The 18,351-nt window shown below is 50.4% G+C and overlaps 1 protein-coding gene across 1 annotated transcript in view; it reads left to right on the top strand.

Moving 5' to 3' along the window:
* ccdc30 (coiled-coil domain containing 30) overlaps positions 1-18,351 on the top strand; it is a 40,515-nt gene that overhangs the window by 11,967 nt on the left and 10,197 nt on the right. Inside the window, exons 7-21 of the mRNA XM_061259140.1 lie at positions 755-826; positions 957-1,072; positions 2,621-2,677; positions 3,210-3,280; positions 3,726-3,918; positions 5,441-5,539; positions 5,983-6,108; positions 7,075-7,212; positions 7,499-7,680; positions 8,922-9,156; positions 10,714-10,836; positions 11,942-12,112; positions 12,895-13,104; positions 13,864-14,021; positions 16,742-16,907. Coding sequence (XP_061115124.1) covers positions 755-826; positions 957-1,072; positions 2,621-2,677; positions 3,210-3,280; positions 3,726-3,918; positions 5,441-5,539; positions 5,983-6,108; positions 7,075-7,212; positions 7,499-7,680; positions 8,922-9,156; positions 10,714-10,836; positions 11,942-12,112; positions 12,895-13,104; positions 13,864-14,021; positions 16,742-16,907 — 2,117 coding nt within the window. The remainder of the gene's footprint in view (positions 1-754; positions 827-956; positions 1,073-2,620; positions 2,678-3,209; positions 3,281-3,725; positions 3,919-5,440; positions 5,540-5,982; positions 6,109-7,074; positions 7,213-7,498; positions 7,681-8,921; positions 9,157-10,713; positions 10,837-11,941; positions 12,113-12,894; positions 13,105-13,863; positions 14,022-16,741; positions 16,908-18,351) is intronic.

Here is an 18,351-nt window from a genome sequence, read left to right on the forward strand (position 1 = left end):
CTTCTCAGAACCCATAGGACAGAGCACCTCCCTCTTGACAGCCCATAGGAGAGAGCGCCTCCTTCTCAGAACCCATAGGACAGAGCACCTCCCTCTGACAGCCCATAGGAGAGAGCGCCTCCTTCTCAGAACCCATAGGACAGAGCACCTCCCTCTGACAGCCCATAGGAGAGAGCGCCTCCTTCTCAGAACCCATAGGACAGCACCTCCCTCTGACAGCCCATAGGACAGAGCACCTCCTTCTCAGAATCCATAGGACAGAGCACCTCCTTCTCAGAACCAATAGCACAGAGCACCTCCCTTTCAGAACCCATAGGGCTTATCGCCTCCTTCTGAGGACCAATAAAACCGAGCAAATTTTTCTGAGGACCAATAAAACAAAGCACCTCCTTCAGACGAACCCATAGGGGCGGGGTGAGGTGGCACTGTGGCATGTGGGAAATGAGCTGATGAGCAGATGCTTTGACTGCAGATTTGCCTCCCAGATTGGGGCACAATGTTTGTACCTCGAGGCAAGATAATGTTGATTTCTTCATTACACATTCTGCGAATTCACTCTGTATTTTGACCTGAGGCCCCTTGTTAGATTGAACAGCATATTCTAGGCGTCTCTCTCGTTCTCTTTCTCATGCTTACCCCTCTCTCCTTCTCTCTCCCTCCCTCTCATTCTCTCCCTCTATTTCTCTCTCTCTCCCTCTATTTCTCTCCCCTCTCTCTCTCTCCCTCCCCCTCTCTTTCTCCCTCCCTGCCTCAGGGCCAGAGCTGGAGAGAGCGGGCCAGGAAGTGGAGCAGCTCAGACAGGAAGTGGACAGGCTGAAAGAGTGTGGTGAGCCGCAGTGTCTCCGAGCCTGGCCCCCGTCCCAGCGTCATCCCCAGAACCGCAGGCCATTTGTGTCCGTGTGGAATCCCAGTGTCTGTACGTTTAAAAAACGGCGCTGTGCCTCCCTGTCGTACAGATGTTACCGAGCTCCAGAGGGCCAGGGAGCTCAACGCCAGGCTGGACCAGGAAATCCGGGCCCTGAGGGACAGGGTTCGAACCCTGGACGCAGAGAGGAAGACTCTCTTGCTCACGGTACAGTTCCCCCTCAGGTCTATTTTTGCCCAAATTACACAGGTTAAATTCCACAAAAAAAAACTGTCCTTGTGGCACCATGGACGGTTTCTCATGCAGTACTTGCATTCCTGGCGAAGCTTTCCCTATTATAGCCTTTTAGCCCTGCCCCTGCACCTACAGCACCTCCACATTTGTGTGTTTTAAAAAGCAAGGAAAATGCATAATTACAGTTTCAGTATAGCTTGCCAAGTTATGTGGTAGACGCAGAGACCATAGGCTTGAGTCCTGGCTCGATGCTGTGCTAGATACGCTAGTGCAGGGGTCACCAAGCTTTTTGAAACTGAGAGCTACTTCATGGGTACTGAGTCATACTAAGGGCTACCGTCACAACCGTGCACGTCACGCGCACAATACTGACCTTTGAACTACAGTAGGTCAGAGTTCACCTAAACTTATCTAAACTTCATGTATAATAAACATATTTTTAAGATATTGTCATTTTTAAATCTATATAAATGCAAGTGTGATAAAAATTTTTTTTTAAATTTTAGATGCAGCTCACTAGTGAGTTGTGCTATTTTTAGAACAGGCCTGCGGGCGACTCATGTGGTCCTTGGGGGCGACCTGGTGCCCGCGGGCACCGTGTTGGTGACCCCTGCGCTAGTGTGTCAGTAAATAGTGAGTGTTGGCCACTCTAGTTCGTGGGTAAATGGTGAGACTGGCATAGATGCGTCTATTTACATTTACATTTTAGTCATTTGGCAGACGCTTTTAATCCAAAGCGACTTACAAGTGCATAGGTTCTACCATAAGTCAAAGCATCACATCCAGAACTAGCAAAATACACATGAAATGCTGTTCTAAACATAGTTGTCATCATAAGTGCATTTTATTTTTTATTTTTTTTGTTTTTATTTTTTTGGGGGGGGGGGGGGGTTAGACAAGGATAGGGATATCAGAAAGGAGGGGCGGGGGAAATCAGGAGGGAGGACTAAGGTAGAATTTGAAAAGGTGGGTTTTGAGTCTGCATCAAAATAGGGGGAGGGATTCTGCTGTTCTGACAGTGGTAAGTCATTCCACCACAGAGGAACCAGAACTGAAAACAGGGTGGCTTTCTCAGTCAGGAGATGACGGATACGGCGTATATTATACAGAAAGAACCTGCAGGTTCTGGCAGTGGAGGATACTTGTGGAGCCAGGGTGAGGCAGTTATCAAGAGTCACCCCAAGATTCTTTGCCGTACGGGAGGAGGAAACTACAAAGTCCTCAACAGTCAATGAGAGGTCGATTGGCGGAGAGGACTTAGCAGGGATGTAGAGAAGCTCAGTTTTGGCAAGGTTGAGCTTCAGGTGGTGGGAAGTCATCCACGCAGAGATATCAGCCAAGCAGGCAGAGATCCGTGTGGTGACTTGGGTGTCGGGGGGGAAGGAAATAAAGAGTTGGGTGTCATCAGCGTAAGAATCGTAAGAAAAGCCATGGGAAGAGATAACAGAACCAAGAGACATGGTGTATAGATTGGCATGTTCTTGTCATCGTCTGATCATCACTTCTCTGGTGTTTTCACAGGTGGACAATATGAAGACTGATTCAAAGAGCGAGCAGGGCAGTTCTCACCCGGAACAGGTGAAGCCCGACTCCTAAGTGTGTGCATAGGCCAAGCACTTTGAAGAATATTTTGCTTGGCTTTTAAGATCATTTTGAAAACAAACAGATAAGTAAAAATAGCACCCAGAGTGACTATTGGTAGGTGTACGAGGAGCATAGGTGTAACCCAGTACCCAGCAGATCACAGGTTTTGGTCAGGGCTGTGTTATTAGCCAACTATGAGCCAATGCCCTCAGTGGCACAACCACTATTGGCTTGGTCCCTCTAGGGTAGGGTTGAGTTATGTCTCCGTGTGTCCTTTGGGTCGCAGCGGTGCCAGCTCTCCTGTAGTACAGTGTGACCCATCTTGTGGAAAACAGTTACTGCTTTTAGGGCGGGGACACCCCAGCTGCAGTGCTTCGGGCAGGTTGGACAGTGGTAACTCAAGTGGCAAAACTGTTGATTCCACATAGAGGAGGGTGAAGTAGGGAGAAAGTATGGGGTGTTCCTCTGCGTTGTTCCCTGTGACAGCAGTGCTCAGGGTCTGTCCGTCTGTCTGTCTGTCTGTCAGGTCGCGGGTAAAGACGGCCTGCCTCTGACCTCCTCCTCAGCAGCTGGGGACCAAGACCGGATTCATAAGAGGTGCGAATGAGTCTGATGTTCTTTACCCAAAAACCCCAGGCGTATTCACCAACAGGTGTGATCGGTTGTCATCTGCTGCATTTACACTAGTGACGTTGATGTACCTGAGACAGCCGACATTAGCTCAGGAGGTAAGGGCGGGCGCCTGGCAGTTGGAGAGTTGCCGTTCCGACCCCCGCCCTGGCTGTGTCGATGTGTCCCTGTGCAAGACGCTTAGTCCTACCAGCTGACTGGTGCCTTGCATGGCCTTTCGCAGTTGATGGGTGTGTGTGTGTGTGTGTGAATGGATGAATGAGAGTAATGGGATAATGAATAAAATGGCATTTACCTGTGTCTTTGTGAGTGATTAACCACCAAATGTGAAACGGGTATAGAGGGATTTTTGGGTGGGGGGGTTTTTGCTATACCGAAACACAGGTATGAGGTGCAACACTGCCCCCCTCAGGTGCCGGCTGGAGTCGCAGGATAAGGAGTGCCGTCTGCGGGAGCTGCAGAGGAGGCTGCAGAGGCAGCAGGAGGAGCAGGAGGAGGTGGTGGAGAGGAACGAGGAGCTGGAGTCTCTCCTGGGGGAGGCGCAGAACCTCAGCAAGGCTGAGCGGGAGCGGCACGACTGCGAGCAGGAGGGCTTGCGGAGGAAGGTGGGGCTAAACTCCATCATCAGCCTATCAGCCTATCGGGCTAGACTCTGCCACCACCAGCAGTCCGTTGGCCAACCTCAGCCTATCAGGCTATCAGGCTAAACTCTGCCACCACCAGCAGTCCACTGGCCAACATTAGCCTATCAGGCTAGACTCTGCTACCAGCAGCAGTCCACTGGCCAACATTAGCCTATCAGGCTAGACTCTGCCACCACCAGCAGTCCGTTGGCCAACCTCAGCCTATCAGGCTATCAGGCTAAACTCTGCCACCACCAGCAGTCCACTGGCCAACATTAGCCTATCAGGCTAGACTCTGCTACCAGCAGCAGTCCACTGGCCAACCTCAGCCTATCAGGCTATCAGGCTAAACTCTGCCACCACCAGCAGTCCACTGGCCAACATTAGCCTATCAGGCTAGACTCTGCTACCAGCAGCAGTCCACTGGCCAACATTAGCCTATCAGGCTAGACTCTGCCACCACCAGCAGTCTGCTGGCTAACATCAGCCTATCAGGCTAAACTTTAAACTCTGCCTGTCTGGCTAAACTACTCAAAGACATGTGTATCAGGTTAGGTGTGCTCCTGCCATTGAGGCTCCGGCCTCAACTGGAGTTGGTCCCCTGGGCTCTGCATCGTGGCTGCCTACTGCTCCTAAGTAACTAGGATGGGTCAAATGCAGAGGACAAATTACCCCACAGGTCTCAATAAAGTATAACTTAATCGTATCCTAAACGCCTCCCTCGCAGCTGACCAGCATGAACCTATCAGGTGAGGTTTGGTAGCGAGCCATAAGGACCAGGTCTCGCCCTGATTGCCACCCTGAACTTTGCACAGGATCACTGACCTGCTGCTGAAAAGCAGCCAAATCTTATTTACTAAAACTGTGAGCTTAGCTGAATATGTTCATCAGGATTGTTGATTATGCTCATGGCAGTGCTGCATTATCTTCTTCTTTAGTGCTGCCTTTCTCAGACCTCCTGAAATTCACTCTTTGTAGTTTGTTCTGTTAAGTCACTCTAAGAGTGTGTGCCAAATGGATGTATTGTTGGTAGTGCTGCTTTGTGGGCAAGATGCTGGTTAAATCCCTTGGGAGAAGAGGGCACGATGTCCTCTGTGCTGAAATCAACCTCACTGTCCTTTTTCAAAGATGGCTGATCGAGCAGTGTCAAAGATTTGCTTGGTCGAGCAATCTTCCCCGATCTGAGGATGCTTTGAAACACGACTGATTTTATTCAGTTTATTTTCAGCCCTCCTGCAAACTTGCGATAAAAAAAAAAGAAAGTAAATGTTAGCTGTAGCTATGGTAACCTCTCAGTCCGTGAGCAGTGGCAGAGAGCCTAACAAGTAATGTGGATCTGTTGCTGCAACTTGGATGGATAAATTTTGGTTACTCCGTGTAGCATTTTTAATTGCTCATCCAATATGACTGAAACACAGGAGCTTATTTCCTATTGTATACCTTCAGACCTATACCACATCATGGCCTGTTTTTACCTGCCTGTGCTGTACCTGTGTGATCACAGATAGAACACCTGGAAGAGGAGCTGGCCAAGCTGAGCTCCCAGGAGCTGGTGTGGAAGGGTGGGGACCTCAGTAAGGAGTCAGAGGTCTACCTGCAGCAGGTAAGGTCTACCATTCTTCAGGTGTGTTCTCTTCGCCATAGTCACACCAGTAACCGTGGCATCCTGTAGCCTAGTGACTAAGGTGCTTGACTGGGACCTGGAAGCTTGATGGCTCAAGCCCCACTGTAGCCACAGTAAGACCAATGCAGCCGTTGGGCCTTTGAGCAAGGCCCATAACCTCACAATGCTCCAGGGGCCCCTGCTTAGTCTAATCAACTGTAAGTCGTTTGGATAAAAGCATTAGCTAAATAACTGTGATGTAACTGGCGAATGTGAAGGCAATACAGGTCCGATACAGGTAGACTTTGTGACGTTTGGACTCTATGGTGACCACAAGCTGCACCGGTGTTAACGGTCAAGTTTATCTCTCGTGAGTATTTGTGGTGGGGGTGCTGGCTCCTGAGGTCCCGCCCGGCTTCAGTGCGTCTCTCACCTGCGCACAGCTGAAGAGCAGCAGCCAGGAGAGGGTGGCGTTGCTGGAGGGCCGTCTGACGGAGGAGAAGGACTGGAGGAAGCAGCTGGAGGTGGACCTGACCGCGGCCCAGACCGCCCTGAAGAAGGACAAAGAGGTGGGCTTCATGGGAGCGTCACTGAAATATCACCCCGGTAGAGATCCACTGAAACATCACTAATCTAGGGATCCGCTGAAATATCAGTAATGAGGAGATCCACTGAAGCATCACTAATCAAGAGATCTACTGAAATATCAGTAATGAGGAGATCCACTGAAACATCACTAATCTAGGGATCCGCTGAAATATCAGTAATGAGGAGAGCTACTGAAACATCACTAATGTAGGGATCCACTGAAATATCAGTAATGAGGAGAGCCACTGAAACATCACTGATCTAGGGATCCACTGAAATATCAGTAATGTAGGGATCCACTGAAATATCAGTAATGAGGAGATCCACTGAAACATCACTAATCTAGGGATCCACTGAAATATCAGTAATGAAGAGATCCACTGAAACATCACTAATCTAGGGATCCACTGAAATATCAGTAATGTAGGGATCCAATGAAATATCAGTAATGAGGAGATCCACTGAAACATCACTAATCTAGGGATCCACTGAAATATCAGTAATGAGGAGATCCACTGAAACATCACTAATCTAGGGATCCACTGAAATATCAGTAATGAGGAGATCCACTGAAACATCACTAATCTAGGGATCCACTCAAATATCAGTAATGAGATCATTACATTACATTAATGGCATTTGGCAGATGCTCTGAGGAGAAATTACACATTACTGAAACTGCACTGTCAGGGATTTAGAATTGGTGCTGGCTTTTTTGCCAAGGAAAGATGCACCATCATTATTAGGAAATGCTATATAGTACTGTATAAAAAAATTTAGTCTCTGCTTTGGCAATTTCTTTCTTGGTTAAAGGATCCACCAGGCACCAAATTAACAAGCAGCACAGAATGACAAAAGAAATGCTGCACATGTACTAGTGCTGAAGGAGTAGGATTGTCTGCTCTGCCGCACACTGCTGCATGCAGCCTCCTGTGTTTTACCTGCAGGAGCTGCATCGGGAGCAGAGGGAGCTGAAGAAGGCCCGGGCGGAGGTGCAGGCCCTGCAGGTGGAGTGCCAGCTGGGGAAGTCCCTGAACATCGGCCTCACTCAGCTGAAGGGGGAGAAGGACATCCTGCAAGAAAAGGTTATTTTCCCCACTCTTGTGTAAAATCACATTTTTATCCGTTTTCACACTTAAACATATTATAATGAACATGTACTGTATATACGTGCAGTGTATTGAGTAGTGTAATATAACATAAAGGCCCTATAGCAGCGGTCCTCATTTCTGGCCCTGGGAGAGCCTTTTGGCTTTTGTTTTCGCCATCAGCAACCAATTCAGGCATGGTCTCCACTGTCGTGTTATTGTGTGACCCCCTGGCTGGGTTCATGCTTAGATAAACACCCCCCGACCCCGCCCCGCCCCACAGGTGTCCCAGCTGGAGCGCGCGCAGGGCCGGCTCCGGGGGGAGCTGGAGCTCCAGAGCGCCGCGTACGGCCGGGCCCACGAGGACCTGCGGGAGAGCAGGGCCCGGGTGTCGGAGCTCGGGGCCCAGGTGGGGAGGCTCCGGTCCGAGCTGTCCGGGCTGGAGAGGGAGAGAAACACGCTCAGGTGGGGAACGTCCCGTTCTCTCTCCTTTTCCGGTCTCTTGGGTCTGCTCACTTCTCACTTTATTAATAATAATAAAAATAAAAAAATAAATAATAATAATAATGTGTTATTTAGCTGACGCTTTTATCCAAAGCAACTTAGTTGATTAGACTAAACAGGGGACAGTCGCTCCCTGGGGCAATGGAGCCCTGGGCTCAACAGCTGTGTAGATCTTATCGTCTTGAACCACCGACCTTCCGGGTCCCAGACATGTACTGCCCAGCTACCTCAACAAAATCACAGAACATTTGGTAGTTAAGTTGGACATTATGTTGTTAATTTATCTACGTTCATACAGGAATACTACAGATTATTTTTTTGGCAGAAACTAGGAATAGCCATTGAAAGGGCTGTTTAACTGAGTCACTGCTTTTGACTGCAGGGTAACTCAGTTTTTCATTTTACCACAAGGGGGCGATAAGGCAGTAACATCTGTTTAACATTACCTGCCTGGCTTGCTTACATAACAGTCATACTGAAGCAGGTCTGTAAATTTGTGGTGTAGTGTGTGGGAGTAACTCAGCAACCCTGACCCCTAGCCAAGCCCCCTTCTCCAGCATGTTGGCAAAAAACTGTGCAATGCAAACTGAGTTCATAAGACATGGGGTGATGGGTAAATAATATATATATATCATTTGTTTTTGTTATAAACTGTTGGATATTCTGTGTCCGTCTGTGTGTATTCGTGTGTGTGTGTGTGTGTGTGTGTGTGTATGTATATGTGTGTGCGTGTGTGTATATATACATGTGTGTGTGTGTGTGTGCATACGTTTGTGATGTGTGTGCGTGTATATGTGTGTGGTGTATGTGTGTGTGTGTGTATGTGTGTGTATGTGTGTGTGTGGTGTATGTGTGTGGTGTGTGTGTGTGGTGTGTGTGTGTGTGTGTGTATGTGTCTGTGTGTGTGTGTGTGTGTGTGTGTATGTATGTGTGTGTGCACGTGTCTGGTGTATGTGTGTGTGTGTGTGTGTGTGTGTGTGTGTGTGTGTATGTATGTGTGTGTGGTGTGTATGTGTGGTGTGTCTGTGTGTGTGTGTGTGTGTGTGTGTGTGTGTATGTATGTGTGTGTGCACGTGTCTGGTGTATGTGTGTGTATGTGTATACGTGTATGTATGTGTGGTGTGTATGTGTGTGCATGTGTGGTGTGTATGTGTGTGTGTGTGTGTGTGTGTGTGTGTGTGTGTACACGTGTCTGGTAACAGGGCGGAGCTGCAGGAGGAGCAGGGCCGGGCCGCAGAGCTGGGGAGGCGCATGGGGGAGGAGGCGCAGGAGAAGCGGAGGCAGCAGGGGGAGGCGGAGAGGCTGAGGCTGGAGCTCCAGAGAGCCAGGGGGCTGCAGCAGAACTCCCCCCTGGAGGGACGCAGGCCTGCCCAGGGCCCTGAGCCCCAGCCCAGCCCCCCTCTCCAGCACAGCCCCATGGACAACGGACTCAGCCAGGTGGGTTATTTACAGTCTGCTCACCGGACTGGGTGGCGTGTTCTCGGGCTTTGGTGTGGCTCAGTTAGTGAAAATAACACAAATAATTTGTCATTTAGCTGACGCTCTTATTATTAAGGGACTTACAGTTGATTAGACTGAGCAGGGGACAATCCCCCCCCTGGAGCAATGTGGGTTTAAGGGCCCGACAACTGTGCGGATCTTATCGTGGCTACAGTGGGGCTTGAACCGCCAACCTTCCGGGTCCCGGTCGGGCACCTTAGCCACTAGGCTACAGGCCGCCCATGAATGAAGGTGCTTGTAGCCACTGCACACTGGGCCCAAAAGTCTAGATGTACGGATTCAAGCCTCCGCTACTTCATTCGCCAGTTACGGCAGCACTGGCTGTGTCCTGTCCAGCGGCGAATTTACGGTTCCTAGATTTCCCCACCCAGAATTCACCAGCACCCACAGGCTAGCGGCAGCAGTCAGTGAGAAGAGACCCCTCTGTGCTTAGCATAAGCATGAGCGCTCTCATAGACCCTGTGGCCTGAGGTGAGCTAATGCTAATGCTAAAGCTAATGACCGGCCCTCGCGTCAGAGAGCAGGAGCCTCCGCTGCAGCGCTGCCCGTGACGGCTACTCCGGAGGCGCAATTGGTGTGGGAGGGAAAACTTTGGAGGGACGAGATGAGGGATAAATTATGAAGAAAGTCGTCGGCGCATAATCTCTTTAGGCTCAGTGAAAGGGGGAGGTTTGGTTGAGGCGATGACATTTTTCAGCAGGGTCCGAAAGTGGACTGCAGGAGAGATTTCGGGTTGAATTCGGTTAGCAGAGCAAGGGCAAGGGAAGGGGAAGGGCAAGGGAAGGGGAAGGGCAAGGGAAGGGGAAGGGGAAGGGGAAGGGGGGGGGGGTCAGGTTGGAATCAGCTGGAGGTACATTTCGCACTGCTCTCAGGATGTTTCCCCCCCCCCCCCCACACGTCGTCAGAGCTTTGACGAGGTGGCCAGGTTGTGTTGTAGAATTGGAGGCCCTCACGGGACAGAGCGATGAATGTTCTCCAGACAGTGGTGATAATAATAATGCTGCCACGACAGCTGCTAAACGATAATAACGGCAGCAACAATAATCCGCGTTTACATTTATGTTGTACATTTCATGATCTCAGAGCGCTTACACGGGCTTTTTAGTCTACTCTCAAGTAGAAAATATTTTCACATTACATTACATTAATGGCATTTGGCGACGACCTTATGTGTCCCGGTCATGTGCCTTGACCACGACGCTACAGGCCGCCCTTGCTCGTTTTGAGTCGTTTGCTTGACAAGCGAAACTTGCTTATTCCGTTGGCAAATCTCGAAGCGTCAAACCGTCTTACCACATTATAGCAATGTTGTCTTATTTACGGAAAAAATATTTATTTTTTATGCGGTTATTGCCGTGTAAGTGAAGTGAAGTTGAAGTGCACCCGAACCTGGCTGAGGCACGGCAGAGCCATTTCGTTTCAGGAATTTCTCCACACAAAGTGATGTGTGGGAGGCCCCCCCCCCCCCTCCCCTCCTTCCCATGATCCTCCCAGTTGGCGTCTCTGAAGATAGAGATGGCCCAACTGCACTCCACCCTGGAGGAGGAGCGGCAGCTGGCCAGTCAGCACCAGCTGGCCCTGCAGGCCCAGATCAGCGAGGCCCAGTCCCGGATAAAGGCGAGTGTGCTGAGACTCTTTGGGGTGATGTTTACACGATAAAATAGAGACGTGCATCTCCTCATTATCACTGTGGGTAGTTGCTATGGTGTACTACGTGTTTTCTATGGTGTTACGAGATGGTTGCCAAGTGGTCGCTAGGGTGTACTAATTGGTTGCTAAGGTGTGACTACATGGTTGCTAGGGTCGACTATGTGGTTGCTAGGTTCAAACTAGGTCATTGCTAGCACTAGGCACTAGGTGTGCCAGATGATTGCTAGGTGGTTGCTTTGGTGAATTACATTGTTGCTAGGGTGCTACTCGGGGGTTGCTAGGTATTGATAACAGCCAATCAGAGAGGTTGGATGTGTGGCTATTTGTATAATGCAAGGCAAGTGATGCCATGTACAGTGCATCCGGAAAGTATTCACAGCGCTTCACTTTTTCCACATTTTGTTATGTTACAGCCTTATTACAAAATGGAATAAATTCATTTTTTTCCCTCAAAATTCTACACACAATACCCCAGGTGCATCAGCAAAGTATTGAGCAAAGGCTGTGAATACTTATGTACATGTGATTTCTTCGTTTTTTATTTTTAATAAATTAAAAAAAATAAAACTTTTTATGTTGTCATTATGGGGTGTTGTGTGTAGAATTTTGAGGGAAAAAATGAATTTATTCAATTTTGTAATAAGGCTGTAACATAACAAAATGTTGGAAAAGTGAAGCGCTGTGAATACTTTCTGGATGCACTGTAAGTATATGGAATTGCTGGGGAGCCTTGTGACATCATCGGCTGGAGAGGCAGCAGTTCAGCTGCAAGAGGGCATTGTGATGTCACAAGGGTCGACATTCCACCATTCATTCTCCATTTCGAAAATTATTAGGGAATTCCGAGAAGCTGTACACAAGCAAACCATTAGAACGAACCGGACGTTTTCCAATCGGATTCGTGTCGATATCGAGAAAATTTGACAGAATAATAACAACAAACTCAAACTGTTGGATAACAGAAGTGTAACTTGCTTTCCAATCGCGCGAACTTGAGCTTCACCTACGTATTAAACTGCGGAGATGGGAGGCGGGAACGCGAGGAGCTGAACGAGCGCCCTTTCCCCCGCAGTCCCAGGATGCACTGCTGCAGCAGAAGGGCGAGGAGTGCAAGCAGCTGCGACAGGACCTCCAGCGGACGCAGAGTCTGTTCAGCTCCGCGGAGCGGGAGCTGCGCTACGAGAGGGAGAAGGGCCTGGACCTGAAGAGACACAACGCCCTCCTGGAGCAGGAGAAGATGAAGGTCAGGGGGAGGGGGGGGGGGAAATCGCTGTGGTCTTCTGAGCCCCTGCTCATTCCGTACACGCACATGTACATTTAGGGCCGCGCCGCTTCAGGCCGTGTATTAATGAGCTTATGAGCGACAGCTGATCTGTCCCTGTATTAAATGTTTTACTGTGGTGTAACCTATGCGTGAAGCACATTTGGTGTAAAGAGCTGATCAGCTCATTGAGCCAGGGCTAATTGAGGTAGAGCCAGGGCTGTTGAATGAGGCGTGCTTTGTTAGGGTTGGAGTGAAAACCTGCAGGACGGTAGATCTCCAAGAACAGGGTTGGCCAGCCCTGCTCTAGCTGTTGAATGAGGTGTGCTTTGTTTGGTTTTGGAGTGAAAACCTACAGGATGGTAGATCTCCAGGAACAGGAATTGCTAGCCCTGCCCTAAGCTAATGTCACCTCTGAGCCCTACAGTCGATGGCCTGTATGACAGTAGGCCCCGGCGCTCTGTACAGGTGTGCGCAGAGCTGAAGCAGAGTGTATGACAGTAGATACACTGTATGACAGTAGACCCCGGCGCTCTGCACAGGTGTGTGCAGAGCTGAAGCAGAGTGTAAGACAGTAGATACACTGTATGACAGTAGGCCCCGGCGCTCTGTACAGGTGTGTGCAGAGCTGAAGCAGAGTGTAAGACAGTAGATACACTGTATGACAGTAGGCTCCGGTGCTCTGTACAGGTGTGCGCAGAGCTGAAGCAGAGTGTAAGACAGTAGATACACTGTATGACAGTAGACCCCGGTGCTCTGTACAGGTGTGCGCAGAGCTGAAGCAGGCCCAGGCCAAGCTGGCCGAGCTGGAGCAGACGGGGGCGGGGCAGAGGGCGGAGCTGGAGCGGCTGCAGCAGAGGGGGCGGGAGCTGGAGCTGGAGTTGGGGCGGAGCTCCCAGACCCGGCAGACCTCCAGCAGCCTGCAGGAGGAGCTGAGCGCCGAGCGGGCCCGCCTCCTCACCACCGACAAGAAGGTCCTGCAGCCTGTGTGTGTGTGTGTGTGTGTGTGTGTGTGTGTGTCTGTCTGTCTGTCTGTGTGTGTGTGTGTGTGCGTGTGCGTGTGCGTCTGTCTGTCTGTGTGCGTGTCTGTCTGTCTGTCTGTGTGTGTGTGTGTGTGTGTGTGTGCGTGTCTGTCTGTCTGTCTGTGTGTGTGTGTGTGTGTGTGTGTGTGTGTGTGTGTGCGTGTCTGTCTGTCTGTCTGTCTGTGTGCGTGCGTGCGTGCGTGCGTGCGTGCGTGCGTGCGTGCGTGCGCGTGTGTGTGTGTGCGTGTGTCTGTCTGTGTGTGTGTGTGTGTGTGTGTGTGTTCGTATTGCACGAGTAGTGAGGACCAACGTGAGTACTGGAACCTTTCAAGTGAGGACCTTTAGGGGAAGTGAGGACCAGACAAAATGTCCTCACTTTTGTGTGTGTGTGTCTGTCTGTGTGTGTGTGTATGTCTGTGTCTGTGTGTGTGTCTGTGCGTGTGTGTGTGTGCGCACGTCCGTCTGTGTGTGTGCGTGCGTGTGCGTGTGCGTGTGTGTGTGTGTGTGTGTGTGTCTGTCTGTGTCTGTGTGTGCGTGTGTGTGTGTGTGTGACGTGTCTCCTGTGCGCCCCCTGCAGGTGTGTGTGTGACGTGTCTCCTGTGCGCCCCCTACAGGTGTGTGAGTGTGTGTGTGTGTGTGTATATGAGTGTGTGAGTGTGAGTGTGTGTGTGTGTGTGTGTGTGTGTGACGTGTCTCCTGTGCGCCCCCTAGGTGCTGGAGCTGCAGCTGCAGCTGAAGAGCACTCTGCACCAGCTGCGACTGGAGGAGGCGCGGGCCGGCGACACCGGCAGGCTGGAGAGAGACACGAGGGAGCTGTCCGACAGCCTGTCCATCCTGAGAGCCAGGCTGCAGGACGAGCAGCTCCAGAGGTAACGATGATAGTAAGACTAATGATCATAAACTGACACTTTTAATCCAAAGCGACATACAGTTGATTAGACAAAGCAGGGGACAATCCCCCCCCCCCCCCCCGGAGCAATGTGGGGTTCAGAGCCTTGCACAAGGGCCCAACAGCCGTGCGGATCTTATTGTGGTGTACCAGGGCTTGAACGACCAACCTTCCGGCTCCCAGCACCTTAGCCACCGGGCTACAGGCACCTTAGCCACCGGGCCTACAGGCACCTTAGCCACTGGGCTACAAGCACCTTAGCCACCGGGCGACAGGCACCTTAGCCACCGGGCTACAGGCACCTTAGCCACTGGGCTACAGGGCCAAGGGAGCGAGTGTAAAGAGAAAAAAGAAGCGGGCCAAGGACTGAGCCCTGGGGAACTCCTGTGGCGAGGGACGATACCGAACCAGCCCTGGCAACCTGGAAGGAGTGACCAGAGAGGTAGGACTCAATCCAGTCCAGGGCTGTGTCACAGATGCCCGTTGCTGACAGGGCAGACAGGAGGATGGAGTGATCCACAGTGTCGAAGGCAGCAGAGAGATCTAGAAGAATGAGGACAGAGGAGAGGGAGGCGGCTCGTGCGGCATGGAGTGACTCACTGACGGAGAGGAGCGCAGTCTCTGTCGAGTGGCCCGATCTGAAGCCAGACTGATGGGAGTCTAGCAGGTTGTTGTTAGAAAAGAAAGAAGAAAGTTGAGTAGAAGCGGCTCGTTCTATAGTTTTAGAATGGAAAGGAAGAAGAGATACCGGGCTGGATGGATCCGGAGGATGCCGGAAAACAGCCGGAAGACAGGGAGGAGTTGACAAGGGAGATGACAAATGGGAGAATGTCAGGTGTGATAGTTTGGAGAAGAGGGGATAGGGTCAAGGGCACAGGTTGTAGGGTGGTGGGAGAGCAGGAGTTCAGAAACATCAGAGTCTGTAAGGGGGGAGAAAGTGGAAAAGGAAGGGATGGGCCTAGAGGGGGGGGAAGGGCACAGTGAGGGGGACGGTGGTTGTAAAGGATCTGCGGATGACTGACCTTCTTATCGAAGAAATCAGCAAAGTCATCAGCAGCGAAGGAGGACTGAGGAGGAGGAGGCGGTGCGTTGAGGAGAGAGGAGAAAATAGAGAAAAGTTTCCGGGGGTTAGAACCGGAGTTCTGAATTTGTGTTTGATAGTATTTTGCTTTGGCGGCAGTGACAGCGGAAGAGAATGCCACCAGGAGAGACTGGTAAGTCGTGAGGTCTGAAACGTCTCTGGATTTCCCCCAATTCCTCTCCGCTGCGCGGAGGCTGGCACTGGAGGTACGGAGGGTGTCAGATATCCAAGGACTGGGAGGGGATGTGCGAGGTGGCTTTGGAACAGGGGGACAGAGAGAGTCAAAGGCGGAGGAGAGAGATGAAAGGAGGGTGGCAGATGCAGAGCAGGGAGTTTAAAGAAGGATTCGAGAGGGGGGGAGTGAGGCGGTGACGGTGCTGGCAAAGGAAGAGGGTGAGAGGGAGTGGAGGTTACGGCGGGCTGAGGAAGTGTGGGTGGGAGGAGGGGGAGGAGGATGGGGAGGAAGAGGGAGGGAGAATGAGGTGAAGTGGTGATCAGATTTATGCAGAGGGGTAACCGTGGCTTAACAGAGCCAGCAAACAGAGTTAGATGGACACCAGCACAGAACTCATTGCAACACTACATGACAAACGTTCTGTTTTTGTGAGTCTTGCACAAGGATGAAGAAACATAATTGAAACTCTGGCTGAAATCTGGGTCGACATGTTCCGGGATGCAGCTTTAACAGACGGGCAGTTTTAGTTAACAGGGTTTTTAGTGCGCTGCCGGGATGGTCAGCTGATGCCTTTTCTGATAAGCGTGAACAGCTCATTCCACCGAACGGGTGGGGCTGCACTTTTCACCCAAACAATCAGTCCCAAACAACCTCCATGGCCATTAGAGCAAACCGACGGAGGCAGCCTGTAGCCTTGTGGCTAATTTTACTTTACTGAGATTTACTTTACTGAGGTTCAAACCTCAGTGTAAAACTGCATCCTGGAACGTCTTGACATGATTTTATTATACCCAAATGTTGCAGACGAAACGTCAAACATTTCCATGGCTCAGTAGAATCATGCCGTGTGTTTTGTGGAGCGTATAGGGAGTGTGCGAGGCCTTGCTTTTAAAACTTTCAAGTGTTCCTGCGACCCAGCACCTCGCATCCAGACCGGTGCCTGTAGCCTAGTGGCTAAGGTGCCTCTGGCCTAGTGGCTAAGGTGTCTGTAGCCTAGTGGCTACACGGCTCAGGCAGTAAGAGCAGTCGTCTGGCAGTCGGAGGGTTGCCGGTTCGATCCCCCGCCCGGGCTGTCGAAGTGTCCCTGAGCAAGACACGTAACCGCTAAAATGCTCCTGACGAGCTGGTTGGTGCCTTGCATGGCAGCCAATCGCCGTCAGTGTGTCAGTGTGTGAGTGTGTGTATGAATGGGTGAATGAGAAGCATCAATTGTACAGCACTTTGGATAAAGGCGCTATATAAATGCCATTTACCATTTAGTGGCTAAGAAGGATGGTGGTTCAAGCCCTGGTACACCACAATAAGATCCACACAGCTGTAGGGCCCGTGACCCCACGTTGCTCCCGGGGGAATTGTCCCCTGCTTGGTCTAATCAGCTGTAAGCGGGTTTCGGGGTAAAAAAAAGCGTCAGTTAAAATAAGCGTTCGAGTATTTTGATTGACAGGAAGCTGCTGGAGCAGTCGGAGGCGGAGCTGCAGCAGCAGGTGCAGTCGCTGCGGGCGAAGGAGGCGGGGCTGACGCGGGCGAACGGCGAGCTGGCGCACCGCCTGCGGGAGCTGGAGACGCGGCTGGAGGTGCAGGAGGCGGAGAGGAGTCGAGCCGCGGGGGAGGTGGGTACCTGCGCCTCCTCCTCCGAGCGCTTGATTTTTAGAAACCCCCCCCCCCGCGAAATGCATCTCCTATTTTTCCACTGCTCTCTTATAGGACTTCCTGGAAATTAACCTAAATTGTAATTCCTGTCAATTCCTTGAACCAGTCAATAGACTTCCCAGAATGATTGTGCCAGTAGCTGCAGGGAATTTTCCAAGCTCTTTGTTCAGTTTGTTTCATTACTGGATGTCTATTATCTGTTTTGTCTTTCTGATTGTCACATGGCCATAGCATTATGCATTATGCATCATCGCATGTAAAACTATAGTCCAAAGCAACTTATAGTTCATTAGACTAACCATGGACAATGTCCCCTGGAGCGTTATGGGATTAAGGGCTTTGCTCAAGAGCTCAGCAGCTGTGCAGATCTTGTGGCTACACCATGGCTTGAACCACCAACCTTCTGGGTCCCAGTCATGTACCTTAACCAAAAGCTTCAGGCTGCCCTTTCATATCAACTCAATTGACACTGAAAGGAGCTTAGTTTCCATGCCTCTTAGGATGCACATCTGAGTGCACTGTCTGTGGAGCTGGAGTGATCCTCACTCTACACAAATAAACAATTAATAAAAATGTATCCATACAACTGTATCCATACAACTGTTCAATGAAATGTATCCATACAACTGTTCAATGAAGTCTACAATGTTTAAATATTTTCTCTATTCTACCTTCCAATAAAAATGAAGATGTCTTAACGACAGCATTATGCAGAAAACAACATTGGGATAGTTCATGAGCTACCAAATATATGTTGGCTGAGAATTTTTTTTGTGTGTTGTTCACATTCTCAGCAGTAAAGGGACCTGTTGCTGTTTTTTAACAAAGCCAGTGATTGTCTGCTGCCCAGCACTTGCTTGGGTTTCCATTTTCTTTGGTCACGATGGAGCTGTAAAAACACGAAGTGAAGATTGCACTAGGCCAGAGAAATTGGCACACTACCAGTCGGCTATATTGGCAATATCAATGCAAACGTTTTTCTGAATGATAGCCAATTCAAGCGGTAGCGTAGCTGGGATTTGTGACCCTCATGCATACGCAAATTTTTCCCTATCAGCACCTAGCGCCATTCATTTTCTGTGTGTGTGTGTGTGTGTGTGTGTGTGGGTGTGTGTGTGTCTGTGTGCGTGCGGCATGGTTCTGAAGGCTATTCCTGTTCAGCTTCTGCTACATATTGTTCAAGCACATCCTCCATGGTGCAGATACATGGGAGGTTACCTTCCTGGAAGGCAGGTCATTTTCTGCACAAGTGTGAGCGTACCACGGACAAGTGAAACGAATGGAGTGGAAGTGAAGCTTTCTGCGGCTGTGACTTACTTAGAGAGGTGCGTTCAGTCAGAGAGACATTTCCCGAAAGGACTGAATCTGTCTGCACTCATATCATGGCGAGGGAGGGGTGCCATA

Source organism: Conger conger, chromosome 10, assembly GCF_963514075.1.
Source record: "Conger conger chromosome 10, fConCon1.1, whole genome shotgun sequence".
NCBI classification, from domain to species: domain Eukaryota; kingdom Metazoa; phylum Chordata; class Actinopteri; order Anguilliformes; family Congridae; genus Conger; species Conger conger.